The 21819-nt window shown below is 37.4% G+C and overlaps 1 protein-coding gene across 5 annotated transcripts in view; it reads right to left on the bottom strand.

Annotated features, from left to right (window-relative positions):
- Window positions 1-21819, bottom strand: part of ADAM23 (ADAM metallopeptidase domain 23) — a 160224-nt gene that overhangs the window by 14166 nt on the left and 124239 nt on the right. For 2 of the 5 annotated variants that reach the window (XM_067026671.1, XM_067026672.1), the window contains exons 19-24: window positions 17582-17632; window positions 16882-16945; window positions 15500-15605; window positions 12385-12504; window positions 10655-10823; window positions 8554-8665 (exon numbers count right to left, since the gene is read on the bottom strand). In XM_067026671.1, coding sequence (XP_066882772.1) covers window positions 8554-8665; window positions 10655-10823; window positions 12385-12504; window positions 15500-15605; window positions 16882-16945; window positions 17582-17632 — 622 coding nt within the window. Of the gene's footprint in view, window positions 1-983; window positions 1079-3663; window positions 3865-8553; window positions 8666-10654; window positions 10824-12384; window positions 12505-15499; window positions 15606-16881; window positions 16946-17581; window positions 17633-21819 lie in introns of those variants that run through there. The other 3 variants (XM_067026673.1, XM_059054048.2, XM_067026674.1) reach the window with 3 other exon arrangements.

The following is a 21819-nucleotide window of genomic DNA, read 5'->3' as shown; positions in this document are numbered from 1 at the left end:
AAATCATTCCTGAGCCACTGGGGAGTGTTACCACCACTACACTGAATAGAAAAGACAGCATGTGTGGGGTATTTCTGTTATTTGTAAATGCTCTCTCTGTAATTAGAGGGGGAAAAAAATCAGGATAGTCTTTTAGTCTACAGATTGGCAATCTCATAAAAGCAATATCCCATGGAGAAATGACAGCTATTGTGAGGAGGTGGATCAAGTACAAAACAACCTAAATTAAAGCACCAATGAGGAGAGCTGTATTTCTGTGTAGGGCAAGTGGCACACAATATATTTATTTATACACTGGTTATTTTTAAGACAAACCCACCAGATAATTTGCAACTTAAGGTTTGCACTAAATATCTTCCCTTTCTTAAGGCTCTTTGTTTCCAAATATTTATGTAAGCTTCTGATTTGAATGATTAACCTATTCTATAAGAAGAAAATAAAGGCAGTATCCTGAATATCTTCTTTTTTAAAAAAAATTGAGCTGAAGCCTCCTATATCACTCTAAATAAATGGAGGAATTATTAGTGGCTACATTTGGATTATCTTTAAAAGGAGCTACAACTGTTGATAATTCCTAGCTGTATACGTGGATCTGTTTGACTGGTGAAGATTAAACTTGTTATAAGAATCCTAACAAACTCCCATAGAAAGGCATTTTTGTCAATAGTTTGTCCAAAAAAGTCTGTATCTTAAAATTACTTTTACAAATGGAGGAGCAATGGAAGCTTTTGGACCATTGCCTTAATTGTGAAGACATCATAAGCACCCCAGTATTATTTTATGCCCCACATTGTTCCAGACAGGAGAAGGTTCTCCACTGCACGAGAAAACCACAGGACACAAACACATCCAAATCACACCACAAGGGGCACTACCACGGGGGAACGAACACAGCAATGAGACAACACATGGAGAGTCGGATGCCAAGGGTCAGCTCACACGCCAGAAACCAAACAGAAACACTCTGAAACGCAGAAAGATGCTTACTCTATTCCCCACCCTGTGCCTCCAAAAATCACCCCCAGGGCCAGAATGGTGCCCGCCACGGCACCTATTAGCCTGCTTGTGGCCATGTTCACTGTGTGGAGGGAAAACGGAGAGTTTTTTAACAAAGGAAATTAATTACACACTGATTTCACTAACATACATATAATCCGTCCAGGAAATGCTTTGAAAGTCAGTTAAAGATTGAGATCTTTGCTTTAAGATTTGAAATTAAGATCTACATACACATGGCAAATATTTGAGGATGATTTTGAATTTATGTTCCAATTCCACAAATGCTACTTAAAAACATAATCTTTTATGAATACTTTAAACATGTAAATAATCCACTTTGAGTTACAGGTCCTACATGGAGTGAGATAAAATTAAAATGTAATTTTAATTGCATAACAGCAAATCTGTATTTTGGTTATGAAAGTAATAAACCATTACTATGCTTTTTATAAACTTCTCAAACTGTGAAATATGCCTAAGAAGCTATATCTTTTAAAAAGTTCTGATCTTATTCAAATTTTGTGAAAACCCTTACAAATTTAAAACAGAATATATTTCAAATGAGCCGCATTTTTACCTGGAAAGTTACTTTATCTGGAAAAGTGTATCTCAAATAACCTGCAATGTTTGGGACACACATTGCATTGGGACATTTAGTTTTCGTTTATAGTCTCCAGTGTATAAACTACGCACTGAGAGAAAGTTAGGGTCTCTGGGCAACTGTCTTAATTGCTTCAAACCATGCAGTAGCGGATGGCTGAGTGGAGACACTCCATCCCCGCACATCACGACGTCTGTAAATAGCTTTGGCATGTTGCAGAATGGGCCTGGAATGAGCACAGGTCCCCAGCGTTCTCTGCATGGGCAAGATGAAGTTTAGCGTTGAAGGAGGAAGGCAGGTTATTCAGGGTTGAACGTGTCTGTGCGGCTGTGACTATACATGCAAACCTGTGGACAAAAACGCACTTTAACTCACATCTCTATGTGAATCAAAAGTACTGGCTTCAGTCACTTTATCAATTAAGACCGAAATTAGCTTCCACAAGGCTGCATTCACACAGATTGTGTGTTATGGGAAACAAAGAACTATGACTGGAAGTCACAATTTTTTAAGGCTTAATATTGGGCTTGTTAACATTTTGAGCTAAATATTCTCCCAAAGAAGAGAGAGGACCTTGGTGAGCAAGTGTACAATTGCTTCATTTTATCACAGAGCAAATAATCTGAGTGAGAGATTCTAGTTTTATCATTAACTAAGCACAACCTGAGTTGTTCTTAAAATAACGAAAAAGATGGGGGACACAACAGAAAACAGAGAAAGTCTACGGAGAGCATTGAGGGGAAAAGAAAGAAGACCAACATATAAGGTGGTGGCAATGTTTTCGAAATATGACAGTACATTATAATTCAAAATAACCTAACTGATGGCTCAGATTTCCAAAGTGTGGAGGTAAATATTGGGATGAAAGGTATTCTAGATCGAGTGCCTTATTTTTTCTCTCTTTGAGTCCTTAGAAAATCATTGCTTGCAGAAAACTAAATTAACCAGGATACATCATGTTATCATTTTTTTTTTTTTTTTTTTGCTTAAGTTTTAGGCATTGGCCCTCAGACCCGAAGTACATGAGAGTACTATTACCTCGTTAACTGTTATATAAGCTCTATGCACTAAATTACAGGAAACGCACACATCTCTGTAAAACATAATGATAAATGAATGTTTGTTATCTTTATAGTAACTGTATGAATGATGACTAAAAATAGCTATTTTAAAAGGCTTTTTGTATTTGCTACGGATGTAATTTCTCACTGCAGAACCGAGAGAATTAGGCAATCAATCATGCAGGTGTTAGAAACAACCAGGGGAGCAAGACTGCTACAGATGCTTCAAATATGTATTCAAGATAAACAGATATAGTCTGTAATCTCCCCTGAGCAAGAACAATTATCTCCAATTCTTAACTGATGAGTAGTCAACACCAAAGCAACATAAAAGTAAGCGGAGGGGCCTCCCTGGTGGCGCAGTGGTTGAGAATCCGCCTGCCGATGCAGGGGACACGGGTTCGTGCCCCGGTCCTGGAAGATCCCACATGCCGCGGAGCGGCTGGGCCCGTGAGCCATGGCCACTGAGCCTGCGCGTCCGGAGCCTGTGCTCCGCAACGCGAGAGGCCACAACAGTGACAGGCCCGCGTACCAAAAAGTAAGTGGAAAAATAGCTTTTTCAAAGGTATTCTCTCCTGTCTTTGCTCTCCCTCCCTCCCACTACTTTTAACGGTGGTGTACTAAAAATATATGTAAAATCCATTTGACTCTTTATCATGATACTTGAAAGGGTTATCTCTTTCAGTAGGTAGCAACTCAATGTGTTTTCAAACTGGCATGAATTCACTAAGTGGTTCACAGTTGGGTGGATCTGTACAGGGGAAAATATTCAGAAACCAAGGTCTCAGCTGCTCTTCACAGCTACAAATAATTTATCTTCTCATTGAAAAAAAAATTCCTTGGATCTTTAGGGGCCTATGATCTAGTTTCACTTTTGTAATTATTTATTATGTAATTGTATTTGTTCATTCACTCACTCATTTGTTATCTACCAAATGCCTTTTTTTTGGTTCCAGAAAATACGGTGTAAGAGTAAGGGAGCAAAGAACACAGTTTGGTTAAAGATTAAGTATGGTATTTATTTCTAGTCTTAAATTTTAACAAGATAATAAATCTCTGCAGAAAGAACGTTGGTGCATAGAGTACAAGTGATGGCTTTGATGCCTCCTGCCTTTGAAGTATTAAAGGATGCAGGATTATAGCCCCTTTTGGTTCATTGGAATCACATAGATGAAATAATGCAGTTTTTGTTTCAGAAAGTCTCTAAAAGTAAGAAAAGAAAAAAGCCAATCACTCAGTTTCAAAAACCCAATTTCAAAGTGTCTGAAGCATGACTAGTCTGTGGAAGAATTCTACGTATAAAATAGAAATTCCCAAGAAAGGGAAAAATTTCATAGTTCGTATCTTGATATTATATACATCTCAAAAATTCTACCTCTTATCACATATGATAGCAGGGACCAAGATTAAAAATAATAATAATAATCCAGCAACCAACAGAAAGAGGAAAACAAAAATGAAAACATACTGCTGAACGTTAATAATATCATGCTTCCTTTGACAAGCAGTAGATCAGCTAATAAGCTTAATCATTACCTGTTTATTTTTTCACCCTTTCTACTTAGTACTGCTATGAAAACTAGCAGCATAATTTAACACCCAGCTTTACCTCAGGCTGTGTGCAATCACAGAAACAAAACATTGGGCTGAAGATCCGTTGATCTACATTTTATTGTTGGCTCTGCACCTAACGAGCTGTTAACCTTGTTAATTTAGTTTTCTCATTTTTCAAACAATGGGTCTGAACTGAATTGCCACTAAGGCCCTCCCATCTCTGATCCGATGACTATTGTCATGATGAAAGGGTCTGACCAAAGCTTCCCAGGACCGTTCTTTGCCCTTATATATATCAAGGAAAACATGTGATATGTTCCAGCTTCTTCTCTTCCCTCCTACTGTGGTGCTGCAAACCAACCAGTGAGAAAAGTTCCACTGTATTTCATAATAAGCACTGCGCACCGATGCCTACACATTACAAAAATTACGGGTACTTGACGTGGCTCTCCTTACAGCAGGTGGAAATTCTAGGTCTTCTAAACAGAGTTCAAACATATTTTACCCTTGTAGAACAAACCAAAATAATTTCTTTCAGGGAGTTCAGTGGAAACAGGTTGGGAGAAGAGGGACCCAGAAAAGTCTTCATATGTAAAATGAATGACAATGTAGAAAACATGAATGAAGTAATATGTGATAGAAAATCTTTAAAAAAAAATCCTCACCCACATGGTTTTTGCATTGAGATCCTATTTCTTGTCTTTTAGTAATTTTGATTTGAGAGTTGGAGCAAATAGTCTAGCATGCTCTAAACAGTGGGTTAACAGTGGACAACTTTAGCGAGTACAGAGTGACTTCAATGGCAATACTTTCATGTGTGTTTTGCATCCCTACCTAGACGGAGAAGTTGAATTTTTATTCTTCCGGGAACCTACAGTTAAAATGAAAGGAATACCCAAAACACATTGGTTCATTTCTGACTTCCTCAAATCAATGGAAACAGAGTCACAGAATTCACCTTTCTTTCTTACTAATTTGGTCTTGATCCAACACCAGACCAATTCAATCATGAGAAAGAATGTAGAGCACAAAGTTATACAGAAAAACTTTGGCACCTCATACAGCTGCTGAACCTACAGTCAAGGAAGTACTGATTGTTTCAATACCTTGAGGTCATTACTTGTTACTCTTCAGCAAGGCAATACAACAAATGGATTCTGATAAATGGAAAATATATATAAATATATATATATAAATAAATATATATATATAAATATATATATTTTATATATTCCCAGAGAGAAGGGATGTGGTATTTATTGAGTGCCTACTATGTGCAAGGATGTGCTGACTTTTAACTAGTACAGAATCAATAAATATTTGCTATCTGGATTTAAAAATAGAAGTAAAGTACCTAGTTTCTCTTTTACCATCTTCTTTTAACCAGAATATCAAAAATCTATAGCCAAGTGTTTAAATTTTTATTTCTGTTGTTTCCCATTTTCCTAGTGTATTACTGGAGTTTCCTATAGAGGCTGAAAAGATATAAATGACCGTTATAGATAGAGCCATTATTTAGTTGTTCTAAAATTGCTCGACTTTTCTGTAAATCTGATAATTTACAACAATAACTGCTCTTTGTTTATATCAATTCATGGCTTTTTTTCAAATGAATCAAGATTATTAGAGATTCATGAGGATTTTAGAAATTTTAGAGCCAATTGGTAGGTTTACTCAAATGATTCCACTGTCTTCATTAAGAATTTTTAAAAAAAGAAAATATGCAATAGGAAAGAAATTTACCAGAATGCTAACATTGATTACCTCTGAGTTGCCAGATTAAGAGTGATTTTTTATCCTCTTTTTAATCTTTCCTGTATACAATAAACTTGAATGATCAAAAAGATTACTTTATGCTTCTAAATAAGTTTTCTAGGCACAGGTGAGTGAAGGAACTGGGAATAGAGAGAACCAGACAACTAATAATCCCCTATCCTACATAATGAAAAAGGACAAAGGTTAAGCCACTTTAGCTCTGCTCATCTGTTCAGGCATCCTTATACATCACTTGAGGAAACAGCATCTAGATCTTTAAGAGAATCACAGACATTTTATGGTGAGAAAATTTGGAAAAAATGAATCTCTCCTTCTTGTCAGAGTCTAAATCTTCTCTAAGTTCTGAAGGTGGATCCAAGAATTTTTTTGTACTAATTTTAAAGTAACAAAAGACTAAATGTAAAAGTGGAACTGGTTCCTTTTCAGAAATAGAAGGAGAACAGAAATAGACTGTGAGGGTGTGCTTGTGATTCTTATAGAATCTTAATATCATGGCATATTAAGCAAACTCATGAGAAGTGTTTTAACACACCCACTCCTACTGAACATTACACATGCACCCAAATCAGCCTAAATCTCTTCAGGAATTGAGGACTATGGAACTTCATATGCTTTCGAAGTTATAGTTTCCTATATGGACACTACTGAAGCTCTGAGAGTTTAAAGGCACTTTCATCCAAAACTAAGCAGATCAAAATGACACTATTTCTATATGTATTTTTCCTACCTTAGGAAAAAAAAAAGCATGATAGTTATTTATAAAATACTGTTAGCAGTACCATGAAAAAGAAGAACCTGATATACAATGCCCATTGGTGTACAACATTTGTTCTAGTAATTTTTTGGTTTCTCAGGTACAATGCTATAGATGCTATAGTAAGCCTACTGTAACTGATGACTTTTCTAGATCTTTGAAAATCATAAAATGGGTTGGGAATGGGAAGAATAGTGAGAAAGTGACTATCATATTTATGATGACATAGGCTACATTATAACACAATGTAAAAAAAGAGAATAGGCCTGAGATTGGGCACTTGGGTCCTGGTCCCAGCCCTGCCTCTGGTTACCTGAGTAACCATAGTATGTCACCTGACCTCAGGGGCTAAGAGTTCCCATCTACAAAATGTGGGTGGTTCCAGTCAGAATGGCCATCATCAAAAAATCTACAAACAATAAATGCTGGAGAGGGTATGGAGAAAAGGGAACCCTCTTGCATTGTTGGTGGGAATGTAAATTGATACAGCCACTATGGAGAACAGTATGGAGGTTCCTTAAAAAACTAAAAATAGAACTACCATATGACCCAGCAATCCCACTACTGGGCATATACCCTGAGAAAACCATAATTCAAAAAGACATGCACCCCAATGTTCACTGCAGCACTATTTACAATAGCCATGTCATGGAAGCAACCTAAGTGTCCATCGACAGATGAATGGATAAAGAAGATGTGGCACATATATACAATGGAATATACTCAGCCATAAAAAGAAACAAAACTGAGTTATTTGTAGTGAGGTGGATGGATCTAGAGACTGTCATACGGAGTGAAGTAAGCCAGAAAGACAAAAACAAATACCATATGCTAACATATATATATGGAATCTAAAAAAAAAAAAAAAAAAAGGTTCTGAAGAACCTAGGGGCAGGACAGGAATAAAGACGCAGACGTAGAGAATGTACTTGAGGACACGGGAAGGGGGAAGGGTAAGCTGGGACAAAGTGAGAGAGTGGCATGGACATATATATACTACCAAATGTAAAATAGATAGCTAGTGGGAAGCAGCCGCATAGCACAGGGAGATCAGCTTGGTGCTTTGTGACCACCTAGAGGGGTGGGATAGGGAGGGTGGGAGGGAGGGATATGCAAGAGGGAGGGGATATGGGGATATATGTATATGTATAGCTGATTCACTTGGTTATAAAGCAGAAACTAACACACCATTGTAAAGCAATTATACTCCAATAAAGATGTAAAAAAAAAATGAGGGTGGTTCTAGATGGCCACTGAGACTCCTTCTAACTCTAAACTCCTTTTAATGGTTGTTTAAAACAAAGGTCCAGATCTTTCATGTTTTCTCTTTGAAGTATTAAAGGTCTGTGAAGAATTCCAATTTCTTCCTAATCAAAAGTGTGCTTAAACAGAGCATGGAAGACTCCAACTTCCTTCTGGAAGGACTCAAGTAGTGAGGAATGACCAGAGTCTCATGTCAGTGAAAAAGAGTTTATCTATTAAAAAACTGGCATAGCTTAGACAAACTATAGAATGATTAACATTTGTGATTATGGAAGAAGAATGAGGTTTAAAGGAAAGAAAGGAAATCGGTATATTTACTTCTTCCCAATCTCAGTTCTAGGCTAAGGGGTAACTTAAACATTTTTTTTTCAATGTTATACTACAAGAACCCTTAATTCTGCAGGAATATGAATCATACATTTTAATGGCAAAAAGAGATATTCTTATGTGTCTCCTGTCAAATCTATGAAGTTGTTATATTGGCGCCATTGGAAGAGTACCAATGAATTCAGTATGCAAGGAATTGAAACCGAAATCACACAAACCCTTGGGTCCTTCATCCTTCGGGGGGTGCAGGCTCCTAACTGGATCCCGGATACTGCAGTCTGTCCCTGCCCAGGTGAAATCACAGATGCAGGTGGCTTCATTACTACACACCTGTGAAGAACGAAGAACAGAGATGCGCCCTTTTCACTGCACTTGGTGGAATAATGGTGATAAATGTAAAAGGGACATGGAACAAGGCAGAGGCTTTAAAACCCATTGGGAATTTTTAAAACTATCCCATGGTTTTGAATACTAGACAAGGGGAAACAATGTATAGATCCAATAGTTGGATGATGTTTTTTTCAGTTAATTATAGAAAAATCAAGAATAAAAGGAAGAAATTTTTAAATTAAATGTTAATTACTCGTGTTGAGATTATTTAAGCACACAAGTGTCTGACAATGTAGAAACATATATGCTTAATTCAAGAAATTAAGTGATACTGGGTTTAAGAGGCATTGCCAGAGATTAAATACCTGGAGGCATAAATCACCAATGCACTGCATTATCTCACCATGCTCAACACAAAAGTCATTAGGTGGCACTCTGCCAGCCAAACACACACCCTCCCACCTTCCCTGCCTCCCCGTGGTATCACTCCTCTCCCAGTCAGCCAGGCTGAAGACCCTCCTAGAGCGATCTTTGTCCCTTTCTCTTCCTCTGGGGACCAAGCAGCATGTTGGAATGGATGTGTAATTTAGATGAAATAAATAATCATCCACAAACTAGAGACAGAGTAGGTTAAATCCTCATCTGCCTGTGAAATACATTCGGAGATAGATTATTTAGAGGTGATAAAATCGCATTTAGACTTATTGGTATAAGAGCTTTTTAATCTGAAATGACATAACACCATGATTATGATTAACAGGCTGAATTTAACCCTTTTTTTTAACAAGATGGAAAAGTGGGAGTAGTGGAGACTCATGGGCCTTTTAAATGCATTAAATTTTATAATGCTTTCAGAACAATAACTGAATACCTGAGGGGTCTGCCCAGTGCTTGTACTTTACTGTAGCAATTATTGAATACTTACTACATTTACTATGTGCTGGGTACTTATGCTCAGCGCTTTGTGTATAGCATCTCATTTAATACTCACACTAGCATGCTGATGGCTGAGAGAGGTTGAGTGACTTGCCCAAAGTCACTGGGATAGAAAGAAGCAGAGCCAGGATTCAAACCCAGGATTCTTTCTAGCCACAAAATCCATGCTCTTGATCACTAGGCTGTACTGCCTCCCAGTGAGACTATGATGTCAACCAAACATGAAATCATAGTCATTGGGCACAAGCTTCTTATGTCTTTCTACCTTGTTCTATGACATACCACCTGTTTAGCTATCTATATTTTGGATTATTTTTACCTTCATTGCAGCAACTTCCTTTGAGATGATCACTCTGAGTTTCTTCATGTGTTTTTTTCATTTCAGAAGGCTATTTAAATTCTGAACTACTTTTCTTTTACTAAACCCAATTTAAATATTTATTAAAATGTGCTTTTAGGTTTTAAACCTCGGTTTGCCAGGAAGCATCTGCCCAAACCCTTTGTGCATAGAATTAAAGCTACATGCAGTTGTGAGCAGAGAGTACATCTTCTCTTTGGCCACCAATGGTCCAAGCATAACCGTACAACTTTAAACATGTGAATTATATCAGTGATCCAACCTCTAGTCTAGTGTGATCTTGCACACACAGATACTCAGTATGCATGTTGAGTAGCCGGAAGGCAGTTACTGAGAGGGTGTAAATTATTGTGAATGGTACAAAGCAGTCACATGGGGTCTACAGTTTCTTTAGGAACCACATCAATTTTCTTCCAACTCTTTGGATGCCAAGCTATCTCTAGAGACTGCAGTGAATACAAATAGCCAGTGGTAAAAGAAACAACAAAAATAAAACCATATCAACACATATAGGAGTCATTCTTAGCAGATAAGGATACTAAGGAAATAATCATGGTCAGTGCATAGATATTAACAACAGTCATGGAAGGAGAATGGATGAACTGGAAGTCCAACCACCGTGAAGCTGGAGGATGCCAGACAATGTTTGGTATCCTCCAACTTCAGATTTGGGCTGGACACTGATGCCTACTTACCCCATGGCCAGAACAGACTTTACCCTTGGAATCGAGAGGGCAGCTGCTCATATTTAGAGCCTGAATCTGTAGGCACTTCCGATCTAAACACATCATAGATGGGCCACATGGTGTTCCATCTTCTACGTAGCCCACATCTGTATCATCATCTAAAACCACATGAGCACCACTAAAAAGAGAAAAATAGTCATACAACCATTAGCACCAGACTTAGAAATACAACATCAACATGAATGAGGTTTGCTCTTTAGGAAACTGAAGAGGCTGTCAGAGGCCACGGATTTCTTCTAGCATTTCTCCACTTTTCTCTTTCTTTCCCCCTTTCCCCACCTCCCCTAAATAAAAGAAACTGTCTTTCACTGTCATTATTACACTGCAGTTCATCAGAACCAAAAAAATGTCATTTGCACAAAGCGTGTTCTAAATCTTCCCTTGTTTTCAAGACCAACATTAAAACTAGGGGAGAGGTGTGCGTAAGAACAAGACAAGCAATCTTATCATTAGCTCTTCAAGACTTTCAGCTGTTTCATGATGCACAAAGGCAGATGTTGAGCATAAACAGCAAATGAAAATATTTTTTAAATTATTACTTTAGAGGATTGGACTATTCATGACTGAAAAAAATAAGCCGGTTCCTCTCTATTGATACATATAATTCTAAAACCTCAAAATGAAGGACAGCTTGAATTTGAATAATAATCAATGTTATAATTACTAATTAAGTACCTTGCTGAATATTTTTAAAATATACTAGTTTAGAATAAAACAATATAATTTAACAAGGTTGTTGTATCTAAAGACGTGCAAAAATTTACACGTTCAAAGGAAGCTTCTGTGCATCAAAGTAACTAGATCTGAGGACTACAAATTTATTCCAGGAAGGATCTTATTGTCTAAGACACTGTTAGAATAGCCTTTAGAGCCATTTAAAAGACAGAAAATCAGCAACCATTTGACCAAGACAGCAATATCCAATTTGGTTACCCAATCAATTTACTAAATTCTATTCAAAATTACTTGGGGATGGTTCCAAATCTTTCATTCACTCATATAAGATGAAGGTTTGCTATTTGGGGAATACTAGGGATAAACATTGCAGACCCTGAAGGCAATTCTGTAGGGGGAAATCCCAAAAGTGTTTTGGGCAACGACAGTTATCATCTGAATGAGGGCATAGCATCTTAGAATTACGATTACTTTAACGGGAACAATATTTATTTAAAATATAATATGACTCCCAGTGTTCAAAAATAAGACTCATATCTTCTGTGCCTTGTACTCACAGATAACTGGACATCAAATGTCTGACTACCGTTATAAATAATATTTTAGTGTATATTTTCTATATGTGATTAGGCATTAGTTAAGCCATCTTCTAAACCAGACACATGCTACACAGAGTATAGCTTAAATTCTTTATTTTTTGTCACAAAAAATAAAACACACAGTGTTCAGAGAGTGACATATTTCAATGCTAAAAACTTTAATCATGTGTCAAAATGAATACCATAAAATTCTACTTTAAGATTATAATTAGAAGGAATGTCTCCCTATTAATAACTGGTATAATTTTTAAGCAAATATAATTTGCAAATCAGTATACAACTTTGTTTTTTTAAATGACTTTCAACATGCAAGGTGATAATAAAATCTAAGTTACCATTTCCCTTGATTTTTCTAAATTTGTAATTCTCGCAATTCATTAGGTTTTCCAACATTTAATGTGTTACCTGCAGTCAATCACCCGGCCTTGGTGGTAAAAGGAAGTTGGGATGATCTCACCCTGAAGTTGACCAATACGTGGCGCTCGAGTAAGATTGGTACAGAGTAAAAATCCACAGAACACATCGCTGAACATATTAAAACAAAAAAAGAACAAGACAGGAGGAATCAAACTGAAAAAAATCGAAACTATTCAGTCTACAAATATTTTAAAATGGGAAATATTCCCTTTTCTTCTAAATAAAAGCATTTGTTCAGATATTGTTGGTTGGCAAGGACTCCCTCCTTCCTTGCTAACAGGATCACAGTTTCTTCGGGGTAGCAAAGTGCCCAGCCCTGAGAGATGGCTCATGACTGGTGTCTGAGTTCATCATGGCACCTCCATTTGCTACACCCACTTTCCTAGCCATCCCTCCTTCCCACCCTCCTGGAGCTAAGAGCAGTCCCTGGGTTTTGAGATGTGAGGAAAAGCCAGCTAGGGATTGCTGGGGAGAATTCTGTGCTCTGGATAAAAGGTTAGAGCCTGACAGGGAGAAGACCTTTTGCTCCTACCCCTGCTTCCTGCCTTTGAGTGTGAAGCCTGTGCATTCGCCTTGCAATCGTGAATTCACAAATGTAAAGACACAAATTGAACATGCTGAGCATTACAAAGAAGAGGGAAAGAAATCATCTGGGTCCTTGGCGACATTGTTAAAAGACTCACCCACCATGAGGGCACCTACCTCCAGCGAAGTAAACAATGAACTCCTTAAAATATGTGCAAAGAATTAAAGTGGCACATCACAAAAAGGGACATCCATGTCCAAGAAATGCATGAAAATGTACTAACTTCCATTTGTAATCAGGAAAATACAAATTAAAACCACAATAATACAGCAGTTCACACCCAGCAGAATATATAAAAGTAAAATGTCTGATAATACCAAGTATTGGTGAGAATGCAGTACAACAAAATTCTCATATACAAATTCTCGATGGTAGGGTTTACTAGTACAACCATTTTAGAAAACAGTGTCACATCATCTGGTAGCACTGAAAATATACGTCCCCTATGACTTAGCAATTTTTCTTCCAGGAAAGGCCTTAGAAAAGTATGTGCAAATGTGTGCTAAGTTACATGTATCGGAATGTTCACAGCAGCATGGTTCCTAATAGACAAAACATGGAAAAATCTAAATATCTATCAACATAGAATGGAGAAACAGGGCTTCCCTGGTGGCACAGTGGTTGAGAATCTGCCTGCCAATGCAGGGGACACAGGTTCGAGCCCTGGTCTGGGAAGATCCCACATGACGCGGAGCAACTAGGCCCATGAGCCACAACTACTGGGCCTGCGCGTCTGGAGCCTGTGCTCTGCAACAAGAGAGGCTGCGACAGTGAGAGGTCCATGCACCGCAATGAAGAGTGGACCCCGCTTGCCGCAGCTAGAAGAAAGCCCACACACAGAAACTAAGACCCAACACAGTATAAATAAATAAATAATAAAACATAGAATGGAGAAACAAATCAAGATATATAAATATGAATGAAAATGAAACAAATGAACAATAAATATGAACCAACAGCCACACATACCATGGAAAACTCTTAAAATAATGAACTTAAGAAGCAAATGCAAAATAATACCTGAGATATGATTCCTTTTATATAAAGTTACCAAAACTTTAGGCAAAATATACTGTTTAGGGCTGAAAACTTGGGCAGTAAATCTCTAAAGAAAAGAAAGAAAGCAATTGCCAGAAAAGTCAGGATGACAATACCTCCAGCAGAGAGACACAGGCACTGTGAGGGGGAAGAATACATTTCTGGAATGTTCTACGTCTTGATCCACATAGGGGTTACATGAGAGTTCACTTCGCATTATTTTGCAAAATGTATATTTGTATATTAATCACTTTTCTATGTTATATTTCCAGTTTTTTAAAGTTTAAAAAACATGCATTTATTTTCTTTAACTCATTGGTGGTTGGCTATTCTACTGACAAATATTCAAAAGCTATCTTCTACAATGATCTGATACAATGCCTCCCAACTTTCTGAAGTCACAGAGGCACAGAGAAATGATCAGATTTGTCTATGACATTGATTTAATGAATGAAGCTAATCAAATCCAGAGGCATCCAACCCCATGGATTTTGACTATTTTAGTCCCCACTTCCTCCCTGGCACCTCGAGGACTGAACAGCTCAGAACATCTATAATTCACTCATGAGACATCAGATGGGAAGTTCTGTTCCGTTATTTTGGTTTAACTTTAAAGAAGTCCAAGATTTGTTGCCTCCTAAGGCCTCATCTACCATCAAAGACTACATAGAATGGCAAAGTTTCCTAAAGTACATTAGAGACCATTAACTAGAGGAATAAAACTTCCCTTAAATCCTTGCTCTGCTTCAAAATGGAAGAAGAATCCTCACTGTTATGGAAGGAGAACGGAGGAGCTTTGGTGTATCACTTAGTGGTCCCATAGATCCAAGTCATTGAGTTAACCTTAATAAACTATTAAATCACAATTTTAACTTTCCTCACCAAATCAAGGGAAAATATTACCAACGTGCTCTGAAAGTATCTCATTTCCTGAGTAAAGGTGCCTCCAATATGCACTGACTAGCTACTTTTTAGAAGGGAAAACAAAACTTTAATATAGACATTAGATGTTTAATTAAATCAAATGATGTTATGTTCGAGAAATAATTAAGTATATATATTACTTCACTTTAAATGGTCCCTCAAATTATATATACAGTCTATATCTTTTGCTTGTAGAAGTCCATGTATACTAGTACATCCATAGGCCTTTTCTGCTAGCAAAAGTAGAGAATTAAAACCCACTATTAATTTAAAATACCTTGGCAAAGTATCTCTTCAAAACAAGCTTCAAGTAAAATATACCATGCAAGAACTTTTCTGAATTTTACAGAAATGGTGTGAGTCTGTACCATAGAAATAGTTTAGTTCATAGCCATTTGCCTCTAGCTATACTAATGTATTTTTTAAATCCATACTTTAAAAGTTTAAGTAGTCAAATATTTATTTAAAAATCAGTAACATTTATTTTGTGCTCATTTTACATTTGGACCAGGGTTTCCAAGTCCACTCACTATGCTCCCAGAGCTGACCACTCACTGTTTGCTGCACTGGATCCATCGGTCTCCATCCTTCCCGCAGTTGCCTTTCTCTGTACCTTCTGTATTCAGTTTTTCATAACAGAATTTGTCAGACCCCGAAGCCTCTTTTGGAGATGAGCAAGAAAAGAGAATTAATTTTAGTTCTCTTTGCTATCCATAACTGGTAGTGTGCCAGTAAATATTTTAATAACTGGTGTTTCAGAAAAAGGAAAAAAAAATTCCTAATTTGTAGCACTTGCCAATTTCCATGGTGTAAATTTCCACGGTGTAATACATGGCTAATTTCAAACTAAGAATATGATGTCAACTGGCTTCTAAAATTCCTGAAAATTTAACCAATGGCTCTTATAAGCTAAGACAGGACAGCTCCAACACACCATTCTTTTTAACTTGGGAGACAAATTTATTCCCAATTCTTGTTGGTGGGTTTGAGGGTGAGACGTAGGATTAATCATCAGCAGGAACTAGTGAAGTGACACAGAGAAAACATATATCATTCCTAATCCTGCTTTCTATTAATATCAGTAGGCATTATAAAGTCTGAGCTCATTGAGATTTTACATTGGCACATGGATTTTGATATTTAAACCTTTTTAAAAGACAAAAATGCCTCCATTATCTTTCCCTTGTCAAAACTGAAGCACTGAAAGTAAACCTTTCAGTTAAATGACATTTGCCAAACACTGAAATCACTTGTGCATGGGTCCTAGTCTCCTTTTGCGCGCTTTCCTTTCCTGGTGGGTGACCCAGCCTCTGCCAGCAAGGCAGAGCCATTTCTCTCTCTTCCAGCCTGGCCCTCATGAACTGAAGTTCACTGGCGAGGCACTGCAAATGTCAGGAAGAGAATCTGTGTACTGACACGTAGGGAATGTACTGAGAAGCATGACCATGTACCCAAATCTCTATTATCTGCGTCTCACGAAGTACTTGTGTTTCTTCACTTCAAACTGAGATCATCAATTATAGAATTTAAAAAAACAACAACAAAAGTCTGCTTCTATCCTGGGGTAAAAGAACAGAAAGTTAACTTGAGGGGGTGAATGTTAAATCCAAGGTACAAAGAAAATCAGCCAAGTGGCTGGATAATAAGCATGACCACTGCACTCAACCCAGTCTTTGCAGGTGGGTGTGGCATCCCTTCTGTCACAGCCACAATCACTGAGTGGCACTTTTTGGTTCAGATGACAAGTTCCCAACTTTAGCAGTTGTTTGCTGTGGTTTTGTGACTAAGATTCACCATTCTCTTCAGCCTTTTCTAGTTGTTTGTTTGTTTGTTTGTTTTTTAATCGCCCTAAGCTGTATATCTCTTTCAGCAAGACTGGCAGTGAAGAATATTAAGAGAAACCTGTGTGTGACCAGGAAGCAGGAAACATGACCTACTTGTTCCCCAGATGTACTGACACTGGTTATCCCGTGTCTTGCACTCCCCGTTGTAGCAGCGGCCCTGAGGACAGAACATATGTTATGAGGCACATGCAGCCAGTTCCATTTTCCCCCAAACTCTCACTGCAACGTCTCCTTTTCATTGTCTCAGACAAAATTGTTTTCTTTTTCATTCGGTACACTACTACTTTCACAGTGAAAATAAAAACCGTAAACATCTTAAGAGAAGCATAAGAATCCACTAACTGTCCAAATTTTTTAATTTTATGGAAAAAAAATTGAGACATTTCTTTGGGTGATGCCAATATGATTTTTAGCTTTTTTTGCATGTGAATGGTTAGGTTATAACATAGCTTCAGGAAAAAAAACCCACCAGATTACAACAGATTACCCTATTTTCCCATCAGGGACAGGCTGAAATGATTAAAAAATAGTCACAACTCAATAAATTAGATTTCTAATTCTTCAGCCATTACATTTTTTTCCTCACCCTCAATCTGGACAGTTTGTACCCAGAGATAAATATAACATATTTGTATCTTATATGACATAAAGCAACTCTGAATTAGAAGACCACTGCAATAATTTACTGTTGTTTGAATTGCAATTCCCCATCAAAATTACATTTATCCAAAAAAAACACCTTGAAATCTAATCTTTTTATAAAGTCCCATTTAAAACCTAGAGCCCAGCATACCTGATTTTGATTGCATGCATATCCATCTTGCTTATGAAGATTTGGTGGGCACTGAAAAATATAACCTTCTTAGTTAACATTCAGCATGTGAAGTATCTTCAGACTATGTGTACAATATATTAAAATGCAAAACAAATGTAAGCATGATTTTATTATTACTTGTGAATTGTGTGTTACAGATCATTCATATCAGTAAAAGTTACAAAAAGTATTTTAAAAATGCAAGCATGGTGACTCTATAATTAGGAAAACATGAGTAACTCTTTGAGTAGGTTATCTAAATTTATTCTGCAATTATTGATAAAAATGAATCAATCAATTAGGTCCACGCAGTGGGTGCTTTTTATGTTTCTCTGTTTTCCATGAGATGTGCTAAAATAATAATTTATGTTCACTTGCCTGGGGAGTTAAAAGTAGAAGGGATTAAAATGGATAATGAAGGGAAAAAATCAGCTTGTTATGCAGGAGTGGACACGTTCAGGAACTAATTTACAAGACTTCACTCAGCCCTGTGAAAATGTCAAATTTGCATGTGACACCCATGACACTCACCTCTAGGCCACATTACTGAGAAAGAAGAAATACACTATCCTTCAACTCAATATAAGTGCTGTATCTCCATTACATTTCTGACCTCTTGAACTACAGATTTGTTACTAGAACAATCATGATGTGACAAGTCTTTCTTTTTCCAGGTCTATTTATCAAATCATTTTTTATAAGTAAAAATAAGGAAAATTTCATTTTCCCCCAACATTACCCTGAGTAAATTAAAATTTTTACTTTCTGTACGTCTCATTTACCACATTTAAGAGAGCTAAAAAAATTAAGTCAAGGCTCTGCTACAGCATTCAAAACAAATACAAAAAGGAAAAAAAAAAATACATGGGTGTGGCAAGTGAATAAGAAACATAGCAATACCCACTGAGGTCCTCCCTTAGTTTTCACCTTCTCAGTAAATGACAGTCCCACTCTTCCAACTGTTCAAGGCCGAGACCATGGAGTCATCCTATGTTCCTCTCTTTTTCTCACACTCTCCTTCTATTCCGTCAACAAATCTTGGTAGCTTCTACCTTTAAAATATAATTGCAATCTGACTTTTCTCTATTTCCACCGCTAATGCTGGGTCCACACCACCACCATCTCTCAGCACCATCTCTCATCTCTCTCATCATGCAACAGCCTCCCACTGATTCCCCTGCTTCCACTCTACTCTCCATATAGGCTATAGAGCTACCAGAGTGTCCCTTGAAAAACCTAAACCACCTCATGTTGCTCCTCTGTTGATGGCTTCCCCATCTACTCACTGGCCTTCCAAGTTCATCATGATCTGCTGCTATGCCGGCCCCATCCTCATCTTCATCTCTCTGACCTCATTCCTACTCTCTGCCACAAATACCTGACTCTACGTGAATGTACCAGCCATGCTGCCACCCCAAGGCCTTTGTCCTTGCTCTTCCTCCAATCTTTCCCCCAGATTTCTGCCTGGCTTGCTCTCTCACCTTCTTTAGGACGTTGCTCAAATATCAGCATCTCAGAGAAGCCTTCTCTAACCATGCTCTTCAAAACCATAACCTCCTTCCCCATGCTGGCATCCTCTGTTCCCCATTCCCTATTTTTTTTCTTCTCCATAACATGTATCACCAACTGAGGATCCGTATATTTTATGTGTTTGCTTGTCTTTTGTCTGCATCCTAATGCGAGCACCATGCAGGCATGGATTTTCTGTCCCTGCTGCCTCCCCAGCACCTAGAACAAAACTGGCTCAATTATTATTGAGATGGTGCTCAATGACTATTGACTGACTGAGAAAATAAATAAATGACCCACACAGATACAATTAAGTTATTCTATTCTGCAACACCAAGGTGTTTATCATGGTCACTACAGAAAGGTAACAGAACTAATTTAGAAGTGTGAAGAAGCAGTAACTTATGAAGGAACACATTGAGATTAAATGCTTTGGTTCTACATCTTTCTAAAGAACAACTGACTCTCATACAAGCTTTCATTCAACCTAATGGTAACTCTTCAAGAGATGTAATTATCAGCATGAGAAGTTGGTTTACTGGACCAACTGCCCCAAAAACAGAGATCCCTGGGCCTCTTTCATCCAAATCCACTCAAAATACCACATTAATTATTCACTTTCTCCAAGATTAACACAACCACACTGGACAAAAATGCAAAAGAAATGTTGCTACTAGAATAGGTACATCAGGGGCTAAACAATTTTCAGATTTGACTTCTGCGATGTTTCAAGAGGAAAAAAGTAGTAGGAGTCACTAATTAGAAAAAAAAAAGCTCTTGTTATAAACTGTCACAGCTACACCGAAGAAGTTTTCTAATCAATCTATTTTTCGTTTAGGCTAATAAAAGCCAGTTGCTTACCACTGAAATGTTTAACAAAGGGAATTTTGGACATCTCTCGTTGTCTGGAGATATTTAAAGCAGAGGGACCATAAATCTGTGTACGTTTTTCTTCCTGTGAGCAGAGCTCTGGATTCGGTCTCTAAATGCCATTTGAGCCCCCAGTTTTATACTGTGCAGGAAGGTCCAGTTGAGGCCAGCTTTCACAGTGCAATAGCCTTTAAATGCACTTATTTTAAATTGTGCTATACTCCCATTTGGATGACATATTTCATAGTACTAACAAAACACATTTCCCACATCTTTAAAAAATATCTTTATTAGATCATCCAGACTGTTTGCCCAGGATTTCTCTCGGTTCCACATGTATTACTTATTCTCTTATAAATTGTAAATTTTAAAAGCAGCTCAGAAGCATCAGTAAATGCTAGTATCAAAATTAAGCACAAATATACAATAAAATAAAAGAGATCAAGTCATAATGTTGCCAACGATACTGATTTTCAGAGATGCAGAGATTCTCAGAGATCCTATTTTCTTAATCATTATTAGCATCAATTAAATTCACAGTTCACTGCCTCTTACAAAGCAAAAGAATTTGCGGTGGGTGTTTAACTCCCTCTATTCCACTTATCTAGTTCAGGTTCATTCTGGTCATATAAGGAAACTGTTACTAAAGGAACATGCTTTTCTACTATGCCACTGAGAATTTAACAGTACAATTTTCACCTTGGACACATGAGGTAAGAAGAACATTTTAAAAATTTGGACAGTAGAATATTAAGTTGAACACAGAGCCCTCATTATAAAAACCTTATTTCCAGTAAAGTCTATGGCAATTCAAGAGTTAAAGGTTGAAATGAAAAAACTATACTTTTAAAAGAACTGAATACACAGAACCAAAACCATATATGATGAGTATAAAAATAGCATTATTCTACAAAACTAAAAATATAACTCAGTGAAACAGTATATCAAGAGTGTCAGTACACTTGTCATAAAACACTGAATCCACAATTCTTACATTCTGCCACTATATTATTTAAAAATTGCAGAGAAACCTATTTACATATCTATATATAAAAATAGATACGCATAAAATTCACAAAAGAATAATAGCCTGAATAGAGTTCACTGTACCATTCCTTTGTACCATATCCACATGAATCGAGCCTCAGATGATACAAATCAAAACCTTTCAAAAAGGTTAATTAGGAAACTTTGTTTTCCTCTCCTCATGTTTCCTTCCAGGGAGGGGAACTCAGTGTAACTCCAGTTACTCTCTGCTGCTGTACTCGATTCTCCAGGCAGGTAGAGTGAATGGTTGGGTTGGTTGGCTGGCTGATTTGATAAACTTGAGAAGAGTAACTTGGCATTCTGGCCCGGTCCTGCCATCCTTCTCTTGCCTACTCACATAAATCATCCTCTCTCTTCCTCCATGGCATACAAGGCAAGGGCTGGCTCTGCACCGACAGGTCATTCCAGGCCCAATTTTGTCAATAACGTGTTGCTATAGCCTGAATCTGGGATCTATAAAGAGGCCCATTTAGCCCTCACACTAAGCTATGGCTTTCAGCTTGGCTATTTGCAATAGCAAAAATGATATTTTGGCTTCTAACTGTACTCTATCAGGAGCCCTACCTGGCAATAGGTAACTCCACTCCTGAGAACTTGTTCTAAGGTGCTAACTCCAAACAAGAAACACTCCTAAAAATGCATAGAGATTCACGACCGTATTAATCATAATAATGAAATACTGCCAACAATCTAAATATCTACCACCACTGGATGTAGAAGTGACTGGTAAATCCACATGGCAGACTTTCATGCAACTGTAGAGAGGATATTTATGGAAACTGTGTCATAGC

The sequence above is a fragment of the Kogia breviceps genome, chromosome 2 (genome assembly GCF_026419965.1).
Source record: "Kogia breviceps isolate mKogBre1 chromosome 2, mKogBre1 haplotype 1, whole genome shotgun sequence".
NCBI lineage: Eukaryota > Metazoa > Chordata > Mammalia > Artiodactyla > Physeteridae > Kogia > Kogia breviceps.
Note: the sequence above shows the minus strand (reverse complement) of the source record. Positions and strands in the feature narration are given on the sequence as shown.